Raw genomic sequence first — 23,205 nt, 5'->3', positions numbered from 1 at the left:
AAGACTTCTTCTCCAGCTCTGTGGCGTGATGGATCAGGATTCAGGTAAGGATTAAAGGTAAAACTCCTGTTCTGACCTTTCCTCCTTCTTTCTTCTTGTTTCCAGGAGCTCCGGACTCGAGGCGGGCGTGGCTGAATACTGGAAGCTGCTGCAGGCACGGTGAGCGTTACGCTGCTGGATGCAGAATAACGCGAAGCTTGTGCTGCTGTCCGGGTGTGGTTTAAATAACCTTGGAAGTAGTCCCAGGTAAGTATTCTTCCACAGCCCCACCCGAGTAAAAAGTAGTCCCTTAGGTAAAATAGTCCCTCCTAAGCCTCATTCGGCTTGTGGCTTCTTGCAGCATGGTCTGCATCAGGTAAGTTTGCAGCATGGTCTGCATCAGGTAGGTTTTCTACTATGAGCCTGGCGCCCATGGCGCCAGGACTGACTATTCTTATGAGCCTGGCGCCATAGGCGCCAGGACTGCACCCAAACAGCCCCTAGCTGGGGTTTTTGGGCTTGCTCCAAATGGCATGATGCCTGCTTCTGGGGTTGCTGGGCCTGGTCTGGTTTCCCGGGGGCAGGCATCATGACAATAGGTTTCATTGCTGCATAGGGAACAGAAGTAACAAAATATTGCAGATTACCAGAAAAGTATACATGTCCCAAATGTACATTTTTATACTTGCATACCTTATGATCAACCCCACATATGTATAAAGGTATGGAATTTTAGGCCGAACTTTTCCAAAAAGTACTAACCATCCAAAATAATGTCTCACAGATTGCAGGATTGGACGGCTGTCCTTTAGATAAAATGTGACCCGATTATGCAATTTTTTTAAGGTGCCACCATTGTACAAAAGTGTAAATACTGATATGACAGATTTTTGGCAAAAAGATCTGTGGAAGTCTTTTTCCATCATAAAATACAACCTCATAAACTGGGTACAACCCAGGGGAGGCAACCAACATTGATTGTCCAATCCAGTTGTTTAAAGGCGTGCTTAGCGTAGCCAGCCCAACAATATAGTCAATGATGTCACTATGCTCTATATAAAGGGTCCCTGACAGGGCTCCAAGGACACACTCTTCCTGATTTCCTGCACAGTGTCCTGTTCCTGTTTCCTTCATCTTGCACTGAGCCTGATTCCAGATCCAACTACCAGGCCAAGCATTGCTGATCCTTCCAGCAAGGCCTCAATTCTAAAAACCCCAATACCCAAAGGGAGAAGCGGTGCCTTGTCGACGTCCCTTTTCGACTACGAAAAACAAAATGCAATACTCCGCAGTGACCACTGGATGTCGGACCTATGCACAGCATGCGAATCTAAGCAGATACAACCATCAGAAATGCTTTTACGGTAAGTAATGCATTGTCATCCAGTCCTTTCCCAGCTGATCCTGTCCCGCTGATTTTGGGCGGCTGTCCTTTGTTAGACCAGAACGCTGACGGTCCAAACATCCTAAGCTAAAGTGGACTGTGAGTATCAATAGAAACCCATAGAAATCCATAGTATACCTTGCCTTGCTTTGTCCTTAGTTCTCCTCTCTAAGCCATCCTATTCTGACCCCGATATCCTGTTAAAATTGTTGGCATTATTTGTGAAGCCCTGCCTTTGATTCCTAGTGTTCGCACTGATTTTATCTTCATTTTTGTTTTGCATAGAACATAAGCCATTAACGATTTTGATTAAATAAATTAATTTTCCCTGAAGGAAACGGGGTACACTACGTGAAGGGTTACAACTGCAGTGTAACTTTAGAGATTCACTGGTGGCATTCCTCTTTTTCCTAGCCATTAAATCTAGTTTAAGTAAAATTTGCAATCCATTTGAAAGCCGCTTTTCTGTTTTTCACTGCCTGATTTTTCCAAAAACGCACCTTATTCTATCTTGCCTATCTCATTCAGTTTAACAGCAAGAGACAGTTCTATAATATACCTGTGATATATATCTATCTCCCTACCAAAAAACAGCATTGCGATTTGCAATATTTCACCAGTTTTTCAAAGAAACTGTTTTAGTAAATTTACACGGAAAACGGAAATATTTGTAAAGTTTCCAACGTGTCATTTTGATTGCAAACTGTTTTAAATCTTTCACTCATTTGTCGAACTGTATGCTCTTGCTAATCCATTGCTTGTGATTGTTTGTACCTTTACATTTTTGCTTTAGTGAAGAATTGTATCTGCTTCAAGATTTTTACACACATTCATTATTTTATTCATCCATTTCCAAGTGTCATTTTTAACATTGCAAGGGTTTCAAATCTGTTTTTCACTCTTATTTTAGGAGGGAAGGTCGGATTTGAATTCAGTATTCAGCTTCTTATTCCCGATTACCTGCTGTTTCTTCATATCCATTCAGAATTGATTATTTGTGGGTTGAGGGAACATTGCAGGGTGAAATCCGAACTTGAGTGCCATCTTTCCTAAAATCAAAGTGCTTTTATTCCCTGGGTGTATGTGTCAATAGAAGGTTAAACTAGGTGCATTGCTTACATTCCTATTATCACCCCATGGGTGATTGCTGCCCCATATTAAAAATTGTATGATTTCTTTTTAATTTTAAAATAAATAAATACTGTATTTTACCAACCAGCCTGGTTCATGGTCCATTGTGACCCAGGGTATTTGAAAAGGGGGTGTGGTATGAGTGGTGTACCATCTCAATATTGAATCAATATAAAAGATAAGCATTTCAGTTGTGTGCTGCAGACTAGGCCGAGACCGGTGTGTGGGTCGCCTGATTGAAATCCTTAACAAGCTAGATAAAGGGGATACTAAGTAACCCCTCCAGCACCCTTGTGTAAGATAATGTGTGCTGGGTCTAGAAAGTTACAAATGTAAGTAAAGTCAATTTCACTTTACTGCTCTTGGAAACAGTAGTTTAACCAAGAGAAGGTATTTAAACCTTGGGGAAATCTGAAAGACTTCCCTGTGCCACAGCACTGACGATGCAGTGTGACACAATGTAAAAGATGATGCCTATGGAGTTTGTCAGACTCCACAACCAAAAGAAACACAGTGTTCAAAATCACAATAAAATACATGAGTGGGAAAAAGGGTCTCGCTCTCTCCAGGTAAAAGATTAAAGTCCTCAAAATCCAGCAAAGTTGCTGGGGTTCTCTAAGGTAGAAAGGAATTGGCACATTTCTGAGCATTCTCCTTAACATATGTCTACATAAATAAATAATTTTATATACCTCAAGTGTATAAGTGTTGGATACTGTGTCTACTGATTTCAGTATACTGCTCTATGGCTCAAAGTACCATTCATAAGATAAGCCTGGCTGCTCAGCCACTCTACCGACTTGTGAACTACAGGCCTATATTAAGAGTTGCGTGCCTAATACCAAGAGATAAGTCTTATGACGTCCCACACTAGTTGGACTTTAGAAAAACGTACCTAACAACAGGTTCTGGCATTCTTTCTCAATTACATGTGAACCCTGTGGGTACGCTGAAACTATTCTCTTCACGTTGACATGTTTGTTGCTCCAGTCCGAGGACTATGGAAAGTCTTAGCAAGGCTCTCTGAGTAGTAGTTTACCCGGTCACCTTTCCATACTGTTGCCTCTGTGGTGGTATTGGCACACTCTGGGAGCACTGCGAGCCAGCAGGATCCCTCCTCATTCGCCCTTTGGTAGACACATCCGAAAGCAGCCACTCCTGTCCAGTCCCTAGTAGCTTGCTTCCCCCACTGGTCAGTGTGGGGGTTGAGTCAACTCTCCAAATGGACCATGAAGGAAGTAGACTTGGGTTCATGGTTTAAATTATAAATGTAAATGAAATGTTTGTATTTAGTTATTTGAACCTGATCTTAATTATTTTTTGGTTGTTTTCAATGTTTTGGCACACTTTGTGAAATCAGATTTGTTCATTTTATCGTTTTATACGCAAGACTCCATGGTACAAATTGTGTTCTGATATCCGATTGAAATAATATGAAGCCCTACAAACAAGCTCCTGGTTTAGGCCAGTAATTATCTGTTTTTTTTCTGCTGCTTTCAACTCCTTGTCGGCTTAGTGTCTTTGCTTGATTGAAGTATCCCTTCTTCATTTCAGGAAAGGACCTATCCGTGCACCCGAGCACTTAAGAGCAACAGTGCGGTGGGATTACCAGCCTGATATCTGCAAAGATTATAAAGAGACTGGTTTCTGTGGCTTTGGAGGTAAGTTGCTGCATAGCAGATATGACTGTAACTTGTTATGGGGAGCTTCTGTTGTTGATTTTGAAGGTTGTGCATCTGTTACTTTTCACAAGTGGAGGTTTTAGTCTAGAAGCTATACATTGGGAGAAGATAATCATGAGGTCTTCTGTATGGGGTGCAAGGAACTGGTTTTGAATTGTCTGAAGATTAAGGCTTCTACCCATACCCCCTGTATGCAATGGATAGCCCCATACATGAATGGTTCGAGCGTTAGGGCTAGCTGTGAAGAAATAACATTGGAGCTCTGCCTCTATTGGATAGGGAACTTCAGAGGGTGAAGGGTGTGATGGACTTGAAGACCACTTGTTAATTTGCAATTGTTTCAGCATGTTATATGGATGCTTATACTGTACCTCCCCAGGAGGAGTGAGTGCAAGCATGAGTTTGGTGGAAAGTGCTGGCTAGTGTATACCACTCTATTGGTGTCCAGGGACCTCTATTCTGTGGTGGCAAATGGTGGCCTGCTACCCACCACGTGAGGTCATCTTAGTCCCACATAGTGTGATGGAAAGCCCCAAGGTGTGGGAATGGTTGTCGTGGAGTGTTGGGAAGGCTCATCTTCTAAATATTGCTAGATTAAAAAATCCCAGATATATCCATGTACTTATCTGCTGAATATTTAGTGAAGATGAAGTTTGCATAAAATATAGCAATGTGCTTTTATCACCATTTATGAGCTGGCCTGGAGCCACTCCTCCTGATGGGTAGAAACTAGAATTGGCACTCAGTAATGGAGAGGGTCACTTTTTATATCCATTTATATAATGGGTTTAGAATGTGATGCAAAGGGGTACATTGGGTGCACCTTTGTCTCGTGTGAATGCCACTGCATTGGACCAGAGTAAATTGGTAAGGAGTGGCTTGTGAATGTCTGTGGTAAGTATGGGTTTAGCATGACTGAAATTCATTGTATTTGGGTCGGAGAGGGGGCATAGTATGTGATCACATGCATAGAAAGTTGGGTGATAAACTTGATCTGGCGAGTAGGATAATGGCTCGGCATTACCATGGTTGATATGGGGGCAGCACCCGTTACCGTGAAGACTCTCTAAAATGCTCCTGTACATGCTGAGAGTGTGGGTGGATGGGTGCGTGCCTCTGTGAGCTAGATGGCAGTTGTCTAGTTCAACACATAATGGGATGTTTAAGCTAAAGATAACTGATGTATGATACAGGCACTGACTTTTTTCATTGTGGTAAATGTTTTACATTTTTTCCAGACAGCTGTAAATTCCTGCACGACCGGTCTGATTACAAACATGGCTGGCAGATTGAACGTGAACTGGATGAAGGACGTTATGGGGCCAACGGTATGTGATTTGTCATATTTCTAGTATTTGAAAAAAAGACTTGTGCTGTTCACTAGTGATTGAAGCAACATAGACAACACAACTATCTATGACTGTTGGGGTCTTGCAACAGGAAACTCAAATCCATGCTCTTTTCCAAGAATTACACATTTAGTACTAATTATGGAACCAATGTCTGATGAGGATTCACCTACCAAATGTGTGAAAATTCACTTTCATGTTCATTTTAAGTTGTTCACATAAATGCAAGTGATATACAAATCCAGGTGTCCCACCACGCATTCTTCTCCTCAGCCACACACTTGTGAGAATAGTCACATTAGCAGCGAAGGCATGATGAATAAGTGGATTTTTCTTTCTGCATTGGGTCAAAATATACCATCTGCTTCCTGGAAGCTTCTTTTAAGGCACCAACAGCAAAGTGTTGTCATCTTGTGTGATTGTAGGAACACATTTCGTCTCAGGGATTCGGAAAGCCTTTGCTCAAGCCGAACCTAATCACATTGGCTGTCATTTTCTTCAGTGCATAGTGATATGTTGTCTTTTCTGCTTCAGCTGCACAAGTAGGGCTTCACCAATGAGCTAGTTGGGAATGTTAAACCTAGGAACTTACTGGAAACGGCAAGCGTACTAGGAATATCATGTCATGGCGTAACATGCCAGTAAGTGTGAAAGTGTGCGTCTCTGCCAACAGAGAGACTTTTTATTTTTCATAGTGAGTGTGCGTAAGAAAGTGTGAGACTGAAACTTCATGAATGTGTTACTCTTCTCTGAGTACTCTTCCATCTTTAAACAGGCATCATTTGAGCCTTGGGCTGTTAGTGCAGAATTCCTTTTTGGGGGTTATTTTGCCTACCTTTGTGCGTCCCCTTTGAAATGTTTTCTGGCTTCTATGGTTTTTCAATTTTCTGTGGTCAAAGGGACTTCTACTGGTGTCCCCTTGCCACTGCAACCCTTTGCCTGTGTGCTGCCTCACTAGTTAGTCCTTATTGATAATCTTGAAGGGATCGTTTTTAAGCACCCCAATTTGGGCTCAGAGTGATAGCTTCCTCCTTAAAGTGTGTTGGGGAGAAGACATGTAGAAGCTATACTTTTCTTTTGGCTACATAACAGGTGGTGGGTTTATCGCATTAACAGCCAAATGCACCTATATGGTAAACATTTGTGTAGTTCGGCATTTGTTGAAGAGCTACGCTTGGCCATTTTGTGTTGTGGCCTTAATGTGTGGATCAAGAGGGATGGCCAATATGCCAGTTTGCTGTCTTGGGGCGGGGTGGGGGGTGGGTGGGTGTCTCAGAATTCACAATCTACAAATGTGTGGCTGTGCCAGAGTGTTTTGAAGTTGGGTTGCCCACCAAAACCTAATGCTGCATGCCTTGGGGAAGTGGGTTGGCTTAGCCAGCTCATGGTTGAATTTGTAAATTTGTATATCAGTGGGCTACCCAGTGCATTCCTTGAATCAGTTTGGATCTCAACTTGAAGAGATGAGCAACTCCTGATATTGCTGTGAACTGCTCTACTGGCAAATCCCTTTCATGCTGTGAAAGACTCCTGCTTCTGCCCTGCTGGATGAAATGCCTTGGTGGCTCTTCAGCATCGTCCTTCCAGCCTTTCTTGCCGGATCCTGGTGCCACCCGGAAAGCTTTGTCCAAGCTGGAGCTCTGAGAGGTGAGCCCTTGCTCCCTCACAGGAGTCCAGAGTGGCTTGCTGCTACTCTGCCTGAACGTGCTCATTGTGGGACATCCTGGGTTCCCCCTGTAACCACTCTGCCTTGTGGGATTGCTGCCTGGGAGTATTGTTTCCCCCCTCCCAACCCCTATGGCTGCCTGCGACCCTTGTTGGGTTCTCCACGCATGATCTGTTGCTGCTGTCCCTGCTATGATACTGTTCTTGCTGTGGGTTGTGTACACAAGTCCTCTTTTCCTTGTATCCCATAATCCTGGCTTTGGTGTCCCTGGGGATTTTTCCTCCCCAAACCCAAGACGCAGGCAACCGCTGGCCACACCCAATCCCGATCCTAAAACCTACATGTCCACCTGTGATTTCTGTGCCATTTCCACTGCAGCCAGCTGTCGCAGTACGTGTCCCCAAGTAATTGGACCCTGATCCAGTCTGTTAGGCAAGATTGTGTGCAGTACCCCTTGGATGCACTACAACAACCCTGACCTCCTGGCAGTAGGAACCCAACCTTTGGTATACGTCTGTACTACACAGGTTGGTAGCGTGATTGAGCAGCCAGGCTTATCTCAAGAGGGGTCTAAGTGAGCTGTAGGGGAGTTAGGCAGAGATTCACAGTGACAAGTATTCAAATAAACTCTTACACACAAGGTTTCTTGATTAAACAATTATTAATTTATTAAACAGTCATTTGAATAAGCCTTCTTCAGAAGAGGGCAATATAATAGTAACACACAAATACACTCCAAAATACAACCTCTTAATATTTCTAAATCAGTAAATACCCTTTTGGGATTGCACACAGATACTCCATACACCCTCAGGTGACTTTAGTAATTAGGATACTGTGGACTTTAATATCACTGTTCGCATTTAGAATCAGACTTAAGAGTTTGTCAAAGAAAAAAGGTTATAAGAACATAAGAGATCTCTCAAATATTCTGAAAGCAGGCAAGTACTTTTGTACACCCCCAATGCAAAGTTAGTTAACCCCTTCCTGGGAGGAAGACCGAACACAATGTCAGAGGGAAGAATAGTAATTCAGGGAGCTAGGCTAGCCCAAAGTCAATTGGCCAAAAGTCTAGGTGAACTGAAGCACTGCACTTCTTAAAGGTAGGTAAAAGTCTTGCACAATGTTTTAGAAGTCTTAGTAGAAAAGAAGAAATCAAAGGAGGGCCACAAGCTGTTTAGGCTTGTGAAGTAAAGAAGCCATTAGCAACTCTACAGAGCAACCAAGACGGGTCTCAGCAGAGAACCAGTGAGGTTACACGACAAGAGGTAAGTTCTCTTAGACTGTACAGTACCTTTAATTAGAAGAAATGGGCTTTGGCTGGCTTCTGTTCCTGTGCAGCTCTGCAGATCCCTTGTTCCTGGGCCTCAGTCGTGGGGACAAGAGGGAGGACGTCTGGAGGACTCCTGCACTGCAACGGGACAGGCAGCGACAGAAAAGGACCAACTTCTATTCAGTGGCACTTCGCGGTTTCAGCTCCTCGCGTCTAAGCAAATATCACCACTGCAGACTCTTGGCTGTTGAGATGGGCTTTCCTTGCATCTGGGGTCCAACACTCTGTTGAGGTGACTCAGGCACGGTCGGTCCTGCTTCCTGGGAGACCGGATAATCTTCCTGGAGCTCTTGGCCAACTTAAAAGCAACACACACAATCTGGTGTTCCTCTCCCTGGCTATTTGGTTACAGCAGCAACTGCAGTGTAAGTTCAACCAGCTACGAGAGGATGTGCAGGTGGCTTACTTTGGAGTTGGTTGGTCCCACCAACTCAAGGGGAGAAGTTGTCCTTACAGGACTCCTCTAGTCAAAACGAATTTGGAATTTCAGCACAGCAGCAGGGGTTCACTAGGCAAACCAACAGTCCAGGAGTTGCAACAGGCGTCTCTTCCAAGTTCTTCTTCGGACTCCTTCGTCCAGTGGTCGACTCTGCCTTCCAAGCCAAAAAGCCTCACCTTTTATGCAGGTTTCTCCCATTCATTCCAGCCTAGCTGTCAATCACCCAGCCAGGTGGCTGTCCTTGCCGGACAACCAGCCGGCCAATCACCTAAGAGTGCATTCCGGTCTCCTAGGAGACTAAGCACAGGGAGTTTCGAGCACCTCCTTTGCTTCCTCCCCCTGCCAGACACCCTGGAGCCAGAGGCGGGCTTCACTTGTGAATCCTGCCAAAGGCAAAATGAACAAAGGGACCAAACCTGGTTTAGCGCGCAGAGTAAATCTCAAGAAGGAATTTTCAACAAAGAAAGGGCAGAAAAAGAAGACTGGGGCCATTTTTACAAAAATGGCACCCTTGGGTGCTTTACTGCAGCTGCGAAGGCAGCCCGTGGTAAATGCACACCACGTTAGTTAAAAGTAAACCACTGCCACCAGCCATTCATCGAGGAAAGGGTAACATAAAAATGTTACATGAAAAGCTAGACAAAGGGGATACTAAGTAACCCCTCCAGCACCCTATTGTAAAATGGTGTGTGCTGGGTCTAGAAAGTTACTATGTAAGTATAGTCAATTTCACTTCACTACTCTTGGAAACAGTAGTTTATCCAAGAGAAGGTATTTAAACACTGCGGAAATCTGAAAGACTTCCCTGTGCCACTGCACTGAAGGTTCAGATCACATTAAAAATACATGAGAGAGTGGGAAAAAAGGGTCTCGCTCTTTCCAGATAAAAAATTCAATTTCTCAAAATCCAGTAAAGTTGGTGGGGGTCTCTAAGGTAGAGAGGAATTAGCACATTTCTGAGAATGATCTCTTAACAATCATTGGGTTCCATCCTCCCTGAGCCTTCTGGCTCTGGATGCAGAGTGATTTCTGTGCCCCTGGACTGCAATTGTTTGACTGGGAGTCGTACACAGTATTCTTTCTCCTCTGGCTCTCTGGTTCTGAAACACCGTTGTAGGGGTCACTTAGGGACATTTTTGCACAGCCCTCTGTTGAGGTCTCTACAATCATCTAACCATAGTATTTTCTTAGTTCCAGCCAAATGACAGACTCTCTAAATTGGTATCTGTGGCAGTGCAGTCGGGTGTTATTCAAGGGAGGGAAGAAGGCTAATGGATAGGTACTGTTATGTTCCCAATAGACCCATCAAGAGAGTACAGTAGATGGATGTTGTGAGGGGTCAGCAATGCGAGGCGGACAACATTTTGAAGATTGTTCAAAACATGCCATTTTATTAAATCATAGATGATATTAAATGCCTCGCAATCACTACTCTGATGAGGATTTCTCTGCCTAAAAAAACTTAAGAGAAACACTAACCCAGGATGTCTGACCCTCACACTTTAACATCAACACAAAGAAAATATATGGCAATTCAGATATCAACAATTAAATTCACAGTTTTTTGATAACCTTTTTGTAGCCTGGGTGAACACAAAGTTTTGTTAACTAGATTTCCAACAACACTTTTCTTCTTGGTGAAATAAGGGACTTTCCACTTCCTCAAAATAGCATCAATGTTATTCCCAGCCATAATGCTTTGCCACCACTTCCAGCTATCCAAAAGACTTACCACAGTAAAAAAAGAAAATGCATCTTCTATAAATGTTAGTGAAACACAGGTATTGGTTAACAGTTATTATGTTTCTATTCACAAGATTTGGATTCACAGTAGGTATCTGTCGGGATGACTTCAGTCCTGCTGCTTCTACTTCAATCACTTCACTTCTACTAGAGTTTACCATGAGAACATTCTCCTTTGCCTCATAGTATTCCACTTCTCTTGTGCTACTAACGTCTTGCATCTACTGACAACCAGTTATACCACCACTACTTCAGTACTTTGTGACTCAAAAACAGGTTTTGGTTCTGACAAGATTAACTTTAAGGTACTTCAACACCTTCAAATAGGCAAGGCACTCTTCCTCTTAATATCTCTCTTCATAATGGGCAGCATCTTTGCCTCCGTCTGTCTGTCTGCCACAACAACCAACTAAATTTTCCTTTAGGACCAACTTCTCACTTTCTCTCAGTCTTTGGCAGTATAGGTTGTGTGAACTTCAAATAATATTTGCAGCAAGTTTCCCTTCCCCAACGTTGCCTTCATCTCTCTGCCATCTGTTAGCCAAAATAACTACCCAGAAGTCTTGGTGCCACTCTTCGCTTCAGGTAATGCTTGCAAACTAGTGTCTTGGGCAAGTTGAACTCTTATTCGGCTCGCACTATTGGTTAGATTGTTTTCTGGCTTTGAGAGAGGCTGCTTTTAGTCCTAATAGGGGAATACTTTTGGCTTGGGCAATGCTTGCCCTCCAACTGCAGCTACAATGTTTAAAGACTTGACGTCTTTTTCTGAGCAATGGTTGTTCCTGTGAGTGATATAAAATGCACTCTTCGCTTGGAAAGCGGCATTAGGGCACACGCGACCACTTATGTTTTACAAGCTTTAAATGTTTAACAATGGCCATAGCGTTTGCTCTTCACACGAGTGACAGAGAAAATACCCGATCACATGCAAGGGCAATGTTAGGGAGAATTCGCAAAAATGTGCGAATTCCCTTCTACCTTAGAGACTTTGCTGGGCTTCAGGACTTTTAATTTCTAACCTGGAGAGAGTGAGCACTTTCTCTCACTTTCTCATGTGTTTTTATTGTGATTTTGACCCTTTTTCTTTTAACTTTGGAGTCTGACAAACTCCATAGGCATAATCTTTTACATTGTGACACACAGCACCTTCAGTGCAGTGGCATAGAGAAGTCTTAGATTTTGTTTAAATTCCTTCTCTTGGATAGGTTACTGTTTCCAAGAGCAGTGAAGTGAAATTGACTTTACTTACAAATGTAACTTTCTAGACCCAGCACACACTATCTCACCATAGGGTGCTGGAGGGTTACTTAGTATCCCCTTTGTCTAGTTTCTCATGTAACATTTTTATGTTAGCCTTTCTACAATGAATGGCTGGTGGCAGTGATTTACTTTTTACTACCATTGTGTGTTTTTCCGGCGGGCTGCGTTCGCAGCCATAGTAAGGCACTCAGGGGTGCCTATTCCGTCAAAATGGGCCGGTCATCTTTTTTCACCATTTCTTGTTGGAAAGGTCCTTCTTGAGATTTACTCTACGCGCCAAACCAGGTTTGGTCCCTTTGTTAATTTTGCCTTTGGCGGGATTCACAAGTGAAGCCCGCCTCTGGCTCCAGGGTGTCTTGCAGCGGCAGGAAGCGAGGGAGATGCCTGAAACTCCCTGTGCTTAGTCTCCTAGGAGGCAGGATGCACTCTTAGCTGATTGGCCGGCTGGCTGTCCGGCAAGGACAGCAACCCTGCTGGGAGACTGACAGCTAGGCTGTAATAAATGGGAGAAACCTGCATAAAAGGCGAGGCTTTTTGGCTTGGAAAGCAGAGTCGAACACTGGACGAAGGAATCCAAAGAAGAACTTGGAAGAGACGCCTGTTGCAACTCCTGGACTGTTGGTTTGCCCGGTGAAGCCCTGCTGCTGTGCTGAAGCTCCAAATTCGCCTCGACTAGAGAAGCCCTGCAAGGACGTCTTCTCCCTTTTGAGTTGGTGGGACCAATCAACTCCAAAGTAAGCCCTTCTGGACATCCTCTCAGAGCTGGCTGTACTTCCACTGTTGCTGGAACCAAAGTGCCTGGGAGAGGAACACCAGATTGTGTGCGTTGCTTTTAAGTCAGACCCGAGCTCCAGGAAGATCCTCCGGACTTCCCTGATGCATGACTGACCAAGTCTGAGCCACCTCAACAGAGTGCTGGACCCTATATGCGAGGAAAGTCCAGAGTGGTATCCGAGAACCGCAGTGTTGCCATTTGCTATCAGACGCAAGGAGCTGAAACCCTGAAGAATCGCTGAATTAAAGTTTGCCCATTGCTGCCACTGACCTTCCCATTGCAGAGCAAAAGTCCCCAGACGTCCTCCCTCTTGTCCCCACGACTGAGGCTGAGGAACAACAGGATCTGCAGAGCTGTACAGGAACAGAAGCCAGCTGGAACAATTTCTTCATAGGTGCTGTAAAGTCTAAGAGAACTTACCTCTTGTTGTATAGCCTTACCTGCTCTCAGTTGAGACCTGTCATGATGCCTACCCCCGGGGAACCAGACCAGGTCCAGCAGCCCCGGGAGCAGGCATCACGTTCCCGGGGAAAGACCCAGCGACCCCTGTTAGGGGCCATCTGGACACAGTCCTGGCGCCTTTGGCGCCTGGCTCATATGAGACTTCAGTCCTGGCGCCATAGGCGCAAGGCTCATAAGGGGAAAACCTACCTGGACTTACCTGATGCAGACCATGCTGCAAGGGATCCAAGCTCTCAAGAGGCCTAGAAGGGACTACTTTACCTAGAGACTTTTTTGCCACTCGGGTGTGGCGGTGGAGGAATACTTACCTGGAACTACTTTGGAGGCTATTTAAACCACGCCCGAAGAGCAGCACACGCTTCGCGTTATTCTGCATCCAGCAGCGGAACGCTCACCGTGCCTGCAGCAGCATCCAGACTTCAGCCACGCCCGCCTCAAACCCGGAGCACCTAGAAACAAGGGAATGAAAGAGAAAGGATTAGAACCAGAACATTTACCAGCTACTTACTTGATTCCAGAGCCATCGCATCATCGAACCAAAGGAAAGACTTTATTTTTAAACGCGTCGCATCACCAGCAGCAGCGCCGCGCTGCACTCATCGTTCCTCGCAGCATCTTCACGTTTCACCGCAGCCTCCTGCATGTTCCCGCCGCATTCCAGCACCTAGGGGGAGATAAAGACAATAAGGTGAGCCAAGGGAACATATAGAGGAATACTGGTTACCACCCTAAGACCTACCTGATTTACCACCGGGGGAACCATTCCTCTCCTCGGGTCGGCACAGCTCCCACTGCACCATCGCCGTATCTCGGCCCCTAAGGGGAAACAAAAGCACAACACGGTGAATCAAAAGGACAATCAAGGGGGGCCACCTGCCACCATAGACTTACCTAATTCTACCGCCGGAGGTATAACTCCTCGACTCTTGTTTTCTCTCAGCACCTGAATAAAGGAGAAGACCACAGTTTACGGGATTGGATCGGAGTGATGGTCGCATTTGAACTCTTACGAACTGCATACTTGCGGCGTCTTGCCGGGAGAGTCAAAATAGCCCTGGAACTCACCAATTCCTTCGACTAGTGGAGCAACTGGTCCATCACGCGCCCCTGCGCTTGAAGCAGGATGTAGAGCTCACCCCTTCAAACCATAAGGTGAGACTTTAGAAGGGACATCAGAGGTGGTCAGTGGGGAGAACAAAGGGGGTGGGGGGAATTTACGCTAAATTCCACGGGTGGTTAATTCCCCTTTCTCCATTCACAGAAGAGTACTCCTACCGGCCAGACAAACGACACATCTCGGCCCTACGCATTACGCTGGAGGAGGCCACAGCAGCCCAGATTAGACCGGCGCCTCTGTGGGAGTCAGGTGAGTGTAACAGAACGCGAAGCCTACCTGGAAATATTCCGTTAGCTCCATCCAAAAGCTTTGCCGGAGATCCCAAAAGGTTTGCCGTATTTATGAACCAATGCCGCTTGCACTTTTTATGCAGACCTGGAGCCTTCCCAAACGATCAAGCCAAGGTAGCTTTTGTATTGTCATATCTCAGCTGCAGTGCAGCCGATTGGTCTATCCCACTGGTTACTCAGGATGACCCAATGCTCCGGGATTTTCAGGGCTTTCAAACTAGCATGGAAAGACTATTTGCCCGGCACTCTCAAGGACAGGGCCTGGATAACGAACTTTTGTTCCCTACGGGAGGGTAACCAGGATCTCCTATCCTACATTGCGACCTATAATAGGTTGATTGTAGAAACTGGGTGGTCTGAGGAAAAACGGATCACGTTATTTCATCGAGGACTTCGAGGAGAACTAAAGGATGTCTTGGCTCAAGTCGTGAGTCCACCTCAAGACTGCGCTGAATATATAGACTTAGTGGTCCAATTAGATCATAGACTTGAGAACAGAAAAGCAGATCGAACCAGGTTTGAGGACCGGGTGTTGGTCAAAACCCCCGCTAACCCCAAAGGAGCCGATGCTTCAGAACCCATGCAAATCGGAGGAGTTAAAGGACCCTTAACCCAGAAAGAAAGAGAAAGGAGACGGCACATGCAATTGCGCCTTTATTGTGGGACTTCCGGGCATTTTCTACGGGATTGCCCTGTAAAACCGTCCAAGAAGGCGGTAGGAGCCGCTGATACAAGCCATATGGAGTCAGACTCGGGAAACGACCACGCCCGACAAGCGTAGAGGTCCGCTTGCTGAGCTTGAAGAAGGACACTCAGACCTCGCATTTCATCATGCCAATTGTCCTCATAGATCCTGAGCAACCATCACGTATGCATGCCGTAAAAGCATACATCGATAGCGGGGCCATAGGAAACTATGTGGACTACGAATTGGCTTCCAGGATGAATCTGCCTCTCTGCCGTAAAACCACCTCAGATGTCATCACCACAGTCGATGGAACCGTAATCGCCTCTGGGCCTGTAATTCATTCCACCGCAGAGATGACACTAGTGGGTCAGGATGGGCATTGAGAGACTATTGTGTTTGATGAAATCAAAGCCCCACAGTTCCAGATAATACTGGGGATACCTTGGTTGGAAACACATAATCCTAGTATTGATTGGCGAGAAAAGAGAATAACCTTCCCGGGTTGTGCACAAGCCTGTTATCCAAAGAAGAACCTGAACGCAGGCCTGGCTAGAGTAACCACAGCAGTCATGCAACTACCTCCAGAGTACCAAGAATTCCAGGACGTCTTCCAAAAGGAACAGGCTAACACCTTACCTCCTCACAGATCGTACGATTGTCAAATCGATCTCATACCCGGTGCACAACCCCCTTGTAGCAGAATCTATGCCCTTACGGAACCTGAGAACCTCCATCTACGACAATATTTAGACCAGTACCTTGCCAATGGTTTTATTCGCCCATCCAAGTACCCTGCATCTTCAGCTTTGTTCGTCGTGCCCAAAAAGGAAGGTGACCTTAGAACGTGCATAGACTGCCGCGCATTGAACCAGATAACGGTAAAAAAACCGATACCCATTGCCTCTGATCCCTGAACTACTAGACCAGGTGAAGGACGCTTGCATATATACCAAACTAGATCTCCGGGGGCATACCATCTGGTATGAGTAAAAGAAGGCGACGAATGGAAGACTGCCTTCCGCACTAAATATGGATTATTCAAATACCAGGTGATGCCTTTCGGGCTGTGCAACGCACCAGAAGCCTTCCAAATCTTCATGAATGATGTCCTTCGTGAACTCATTGACGTTTGTGTTGTCGTATATATATCGATGACATTCTGGTATACTCTGATCATGTGAGACACGTCCGAGCAGTCCTTGAGAAATTGCGCCAGCACAAACTATATGCTTAACTAGAAAAATGCGTTTTCCATGCCACAGAAGTTGAATTCCTTGGGTTTATCCGAACACCGAAGGGAGTCCGAATGGACTCACTAAAAGCAGACGCAATCCTTAAGTGGCCATCACCAAGTTCAGTTAAAGGAGTTCACAGCATGCTCGGCTTTGCCAATTTCTACCGCAGATTTATCCCGGATTTTTCACATGTTGTACATCCAATCACAGCACTCTTGCGGAAAAATAAACGCTTTATGTGGACTGAAGAAGCCGAAAAGGCCTTCCAAGAACTGAAAGCGAAATTCACGTCTGCACCTGTATTAAAACACCCGCGCCCTGAACTTCCATACATAGTGGAAACTGATGCATCCAGTCTAGCCATGGGAGCTGTCCTGTCTCAAAGGGACCCTGAAACTGGCCAGCTTCACCCAGTAGCGTTTTGGTCCAGAAAATTCTCGGCACCTGAGTTAAATTATGCAGTTACTGTCAAGGAGCTATTAGCCATTAAGTCCGCCTTCAAGGCTTGGCGGCACCATCTTCTCGGTCTCGGGCATACCATCACTGTGATCACCGATCACCGGAACTTACAATATTTAAAAACAGCCAAGGCTCAATCATCACGTCAACTCCGATGGGCATTGTTCTTTGCCAAGTTTGATTTCGTAATCACCTACCGCCCAGGTTGTAAGAACGGTAAAGCTGACGCTCTATCCGGAATAGGGATGGGAGAGACTGAAGTGAACTCAGAACCAGTACCTATAATTTGCGAACAAAGGATTCTTGGCATGACCACTCTACAAACCCTAGAGGACATTCAGAGTAAAATCCAGCAACTCTTCGATCCTACAGCCTTGCAGGACTGGGTAAAGAGGCTCAAACTTTTCAGTCAGCAATGACCTACCTTATTACCAAGGGCGCCTGTTTCTGCCACACAAGGAACTACAAGAGCTAGTCATTTCCCGTTATCATGATACCCTGATGGAGGGGCACCCAGGTATTGCAAAAACCGAAGCAAAAATCAAAAGACAATTCTGGTGGTCCAACTGGCGAAAGGACATTAAGTCATTTGTGATGTCTTGCAGCGTTTGCGCCCAAAACAAAAGTCAGACGAAAAAGCCAGCTGGACTCTTACAACCATTAGACATTCCGCCTGCACCATGGCATACCTTATCATTGGACTTTATTACTGACCTACCTCCTTGCAATGGGTTTAACACCATTCTTGTTATTGTGGATCTTTTTTCCAAAATGGCCCACTTTATTCCTTTAAAGGGGCTACCTTCGGCTTCAATCCTAGCCAAGGAATTTCTTGAAAACATTGTTCGTATACATGGATTTCCATCCGTACTGGTCTCTGACCGGGGCAGTCGATTAATTTCTCATTTTTGGAGAAAATGTTGTCAACTGGCGCAAATCGACGTGAGGTCATCAACCACTCATCACCCCTAGATCGATGGTCAAACGGAGAGGAGTAACCAGAGTCTTGAACAATACCTGCGTTGCACGTTGCATCAGACTGAGAGTAATTGGAAGGACATTCTTTGGATCGCTGAATATGCATACAATAATTAAGTTCATTCTGGAACTGGGCAAAGCCCTTTTTATACCCTATACGGGCACCACTCTCGAACCTCAGACCTTGACTCACCCCAACACCTAGAAATGCCTGCAGTGGACCATTTACACTCCACGATTACACAAGCCTTTAAGGAAGCAACAGCACATTTGAAGCAAGCAAAGGGGAAATACAAGAAGGATGCGGATCGGCATAGAAGTGATGCTCCACAATACCAGATAGGAGACCAAGTATGGTTGGCCACAAAACACATACCGCTCAAGGGAACACAGACCTTTAACCCGAGATATTTGGGACCTTACTCTATTAAGGCCATTATCATAAGGCTAATATGCGGATTCACCCCGTCTTTCATGTGTCACTTTTGAAGCCAGTGCAACCAGGGACAAGACTAACCAAGCCACCCGACCCCATCCTTATAGACGGGGAACCCGAATTTGAGGTTAAAAACATCCTGGACTCCAAGATGGTGAAATCAAAACTTTTTTATTTGATTGACAGGAAAGTTTATGAACCACAGGAAAGGTCTTGGGAATCAGTGACCACGTACATGTACCTCGGTTGGTGAAAAGATTCCACCAAAATTTCCCGGACAAACCTAAACCACCGGGAAGAACGACTTTGGGAGGGGCCTTGGGGGGGGGGGAGTGCTGTCATGATGCCTACCCCCGGGGAACCAGACCAGGTCCAGCAGCCCTGGGAGCAGGCATCACGTTCCCGGGGGAAAGGCCCAGCGACCCCTGTTAGGGGCCATCTGGACACAGTCCTGACGCCTTTGGTGCCAGGCTCATATGAGACTTCAGTCCTGGCGCCATAGGCGCCAGGCTCATAGGGGGAAAACTTACCTGATGCAGACCATGCTGCAAGGGATCCAAGCCCTCAAGAGGCCTAGAAGGGACTACTTTACCTAGGGACTCTTTTGCCACTCAGGTGTGGCGGTGGAGGAATACTTACCTGGAACTACTTTGGAGGCTATTTAAACCACACCCGAAGAGCAGCACACGCTTCACGTTATTCTGCATCCAGCAGCGGAACGCTCACCGTGCCTGCAGCAGCATCCAGACTTCAGCCACGCCCGCCTCAAACCCAGAGCACCTAGAAACAAGAGAAAGAAGGAGAAAGGTTAGAACCAGAACATTTACCAGCTTCTTACCTGATTCCAGAGCCATCGCATCGTCGAACCAAAGGAAAGACTTTATTTTTAAACACGTTGCATCGCCAGCAGCAGTGCCTCGCTCACCGTTCCTCGCAGCATCTTCACGTTTTACCGCAGCCTCCTGCATGTTCCTGCCGCATTCCGGCACCTAGGGGGAGATAAAGACAATAAGGTGAGCCAAGGGAACATATAGAGGAATACTGGTTACCACCCTAAGACCTACCTGATTTACCACAGGGGGAACCATTCCTCTCCTCGAGTCGGCGCAGCTCCCACTGCACCATTGCCGTACCCCGGCTCCTAAGGGGAAACAAAAGCACAACGGGGTGAATCAAAAGGACAATCAAGGGGAGCCACCTCGCGCCATAGACTTACCTAATTTTACCGCCGGAGATATAACTCCTCGACTCTGGTTTTCTCGCCAGCACCTGAATAAAGGAGAAGACCACAGTTTACGGGATTGGATAGGAGTGATGGGCAGGCATTTGAACTCTTACGAACTGCATACTTACGGCGTCTTGCCAGGAGAGTCAAAATAGCCCTGGAACTCACCAATTCCTTCGACCAGTGGAGAAACTGGTCCATCACGCGCCCCTGCGCTCGAAGCAGGATGGAGAGCTCACCCCTTCAAACCATAAGGTGAGACTTTAGAGGGGACATCGGAGGTGGTCAGTGGGGAGAACAACGGGGGTGGGGGGAATTTATGCTCAACTCCACGCGTGGTATTCCCCTTTCTCCATTCAACGAAGAGTACTCCTACCGGCCAGACAAACGACACATATCTGCCCTACGCATTACGCTGGAGGAGGCCGCAGCAGCCCAGATCAGACCGGCGCCTCTGTGGGAGTCAGGTGAGCGTAACAGACCTGTCCTGGTTAACTTGCAGAGTTGCTAAAGCTTTGCCTCTCACAAGCCTCTCAACTTGTGGCCCTTCTAGTGTTCTATTTTCTACAAACATTTTGAAAAACATTGTGCAAGACTTTTTTTTACCTACCTGCAAAGAAGATCTTCAGCTCCACTAGACATTGTGCAATTAACTCTGACTGTCCTGGATCCCTGAGAGACTCTTCTTACATTTAACTCAGTGCTTTATCTTTTCCCCAGGAAAAGGGTTCAACTTATTTGACATTGGAAGGTTTCTAAAAGTACTTACCTGTTTGTGAATTATTTGTTAACCTTTATTTCATTCCTCTCCTTTATTTTACACCAAACTCTGTAAGCTCTAAATGTACCATTTTATAAATCAATGTCCACAGTGTCCTAGCGATTTAAGTCACCTGAGAGTGTAGGAACTGTCTGTGTGCCATCCTCATTGGGTATCGTCTGATTTAGAGAAACTAAGAGTGTGTTTTGAAGTGTATTTTAATTGTTTCAAATGTTGTTCCCTTCTGAAGAAGGCTTATACAACTGATTGTGAAAGAAATTAATAATTGTTTTATCAAGAAACCTTGAGTATAAGTGTTTATTTGAACAACTGCTACTGTGAAACTGTCACAACATTACTGCTCACATTGACCCCTCTTGAGATACACCTGGCTGCTCAGCCACACTACCAACCTGTGTAGTTGAGACTTATACCAAAGGTTGGGTCTCTATTGCCAGGCGGTCAAGGTAATTGTAGTGCACCCAAAGGATACTGCAGACAATCTTGCCCAACATGCTACTTTTCAATTGTGCCATTGTTAGGAACTCAACAAACAACTTCAGCTCGCTTCTGCTTATACGCAAGTGAATATTAAGCTGGATACTGCTACCGTCAGTGCTCACGCAAGGAATCAGAACGGCAAGTTTGACTCACCAACTTCTGTGATCCTTCCTCCACGTGTTGCACAACTTCTACTGCTTCTGGCTTCAATTGGGACTTGCACCCTTCCTCGCTGATGTGGTCTCTGGTCCGGCCATTCGGTTAAGGAGCCCCTCTTGCTCCTGAGATCCAGGGCTTTCCAAAAGCTCCTCGCCTTGGTTTCTGACACGCTTCTTGCTTGGCAACCTCTGAAATTAGGCTCACATGGAGAAAGGCAGCCTTCCTGCACGCCTTCTGCTGCACAGCCTCTGTACCTCAGAGTTTGGGGGTGGGGGGGACAGGTCCCTCGCAGAACAGGCAGGTGAAATCTGCTGCATCAACGTTCCGGCGTCCCTCTGATTTTCCCTTTTCTGTCTGGATTGTCAACACTGTGCCGCCTTCCTTCTGCCCCTACTACTACTGCACGCACTCCAGTCATAGTTCCAGCTCCTTCTAATTGCCTACACCTGAGTGGGCCTTTTATGCCTCTCCGGTTCCTTCAGGTGTGGGCTGTTAGGCTTAATTGCCTGACAACTGCTACATCATAACTCTTCAGTCCTCTTCATCGTCTCAGTATTTAGGGGGTTATGGGACTTGTAGTCCTCAACAACAAAGTTAGATTTTCTTACTACTGCTGTTAGGCAAACGGCCATCAAAAGTGTGGTATTACGGGGATAATTAAACAGGGGGATTCTTCTTCTTCTTGGCCTCTTCCGCCCCACCCCTTTACCCTATGTAATACCACAGTACACCACCCCCAGAGTCGGGGTCAGGAAAGCGCCTGCCTTTCCCTGGCCACATGAGAAGGGTGCCAGGCCAGGTTTCTTGCAGGAAGAACTACTGATTCATCACAATGTACTGAGAAAAATATATATTCTTTGATAAAGGGTTACACATATAGATCAAATAAGTACTTGAGTTGAATACAGTAGAACAAGATCAGGTACAACATCTTTTTGCTACTTTCCCTCCATAGACTACTGTGGAATCCTGCCCACCCCCACTTGTTGCTATTGTTGGTTCCTGGCCTGACTTTTGAAAGTCTTAGAAAATATGTTCTTTTTGCTGCTTTTCTCCCATAGAAGTCTATGGGACACCCTTTATTTTTGCATGTTTTGAACCCTGTCCTGATGATTTGGAGGCAAGTAAAGCCTTATGCTTTACTTCGCTTGCTCTTTTTGCTCATTCTTATGGGGAAAACTGATCAGTCACTATGACTATCGGTACTGAGACTGGGTCTCTTTGTGAATTTTTTTTTTTATTTATATATTTATTTTTCGGGTTTTCGTTTTGTAAAAAAGGGGGTTTTTAGAGAAAAAAAGGGGGTTGGGGGGGGGACCCCCCCAAAAAAAAAAAAAAAGGGTTAAAAAAAAAAAAAAAAAATTTGACCATTTGGTTTTCGACCAAATTGGTTCGACCATTTGTCTGGTCGACCAATTTTTTTCCACCAAATGTCTGGTAACCCTTTGACGATATAGACAAGCTGGTGGCAGTAGTGAGATTTGTACTGTTTGACATATTTTACTCTTCCACTTTTGTATTTACAGCAAATGGCTGCTAATGGTGGCTAGCACCCTAAATTGACTGTGCCCTCAAGGTTTTTCGCTTATGCTTTAGCCATATTGATTGCTCTTTGGCCGCCTTCCTGCCTTTTTAGGTCCGGGAATGCCTTGTCTGTAAACCCTTTCCCCGGGGCAGCTTCTGCTTTCGTGTGCTAAGGGGTGGTTTGTGCATGTGGCCAGAGAAAGTGGCTGAGACTGTTTAGTTCTTATCCACATCCCTTTGGCCTGAATGTCTGTTGCTGGGTGTTAGGGAGATTTATAATGTTATGCTTCATCCCCTCTCCTAGTGAGACCCCCAGCACGTTTTGCTGGACTTCTGGACCTTTTTCTTTCAATCCTGAATAAGTGGAGCCTTTTTCCACTCATTCATCCTTGTGAGCTCTGTCTTTTGGAACTCTATTGTTTGTACTATGGAGTATGTCTGCTCCATAGCTGTTAAAGGCATCTGTTTTTATACTACTGCAGCACACAGCTTCTTATGGGCAGTGTTGCTGAAGACCCATAGGGTCGTCCTTTAAGACTCCTTTTCTATATCCTCAAGTAACTACAGTGCTTACTTAGTATCTGTTGCAAATCTCTATAGTCTGAGAGATTGGCACACAGTGGAGTGCCA

General features: G+C 45.6%; 1 protein-coding gene across 1 annotated transcript in view; it reads left to right on the top strand.

The window, feature by feature from the left end:
- LOC138521351 (E3 ubiquitin-protein ligase RNF113A-like) overlaps positions 1-23,205 on the top strand; it is a 300,379-nt gene that overhangs the window by 200,654 nt on the left and 76,520 nt on the right. The window contains exons 6-7 of the mRNA XM_069634120.1: positions 4,049-4,155; positions 5,415-5,504. Of these exons, the coding sequence (XP_069490221.1) occupies positions 4,049-4,155; positions 5,415-5,504 (197 nt within the window). The remainder of the gene's footprint in view (positions 1-4,048; positions 4,156-5,414; positions 5,505-23,205) is intronic.

The sequence above is a fragment of the Ambystoma mexicanum genome, chromosome 13 (assembly GCF_040938575.1).
Source record: "Ambystoma mexicanum isolate Mex_15411 chromosome 13, UKY_AmexF1_1, whole genome shotgun sequence".
Classification (NCBI taxonomy): domain Eukaryota; kingdom Metazoa; phylum Chordata; class Amphibia; order Caudata; family Ambystomatidae; genus Ambystoma; species Ambystoma mexicanum.
The sequence above is the reverse complement of the archived record's forward strand: the minus strand, read 5'-3'. Positions and strand labels throughout refer to the sequence as shown.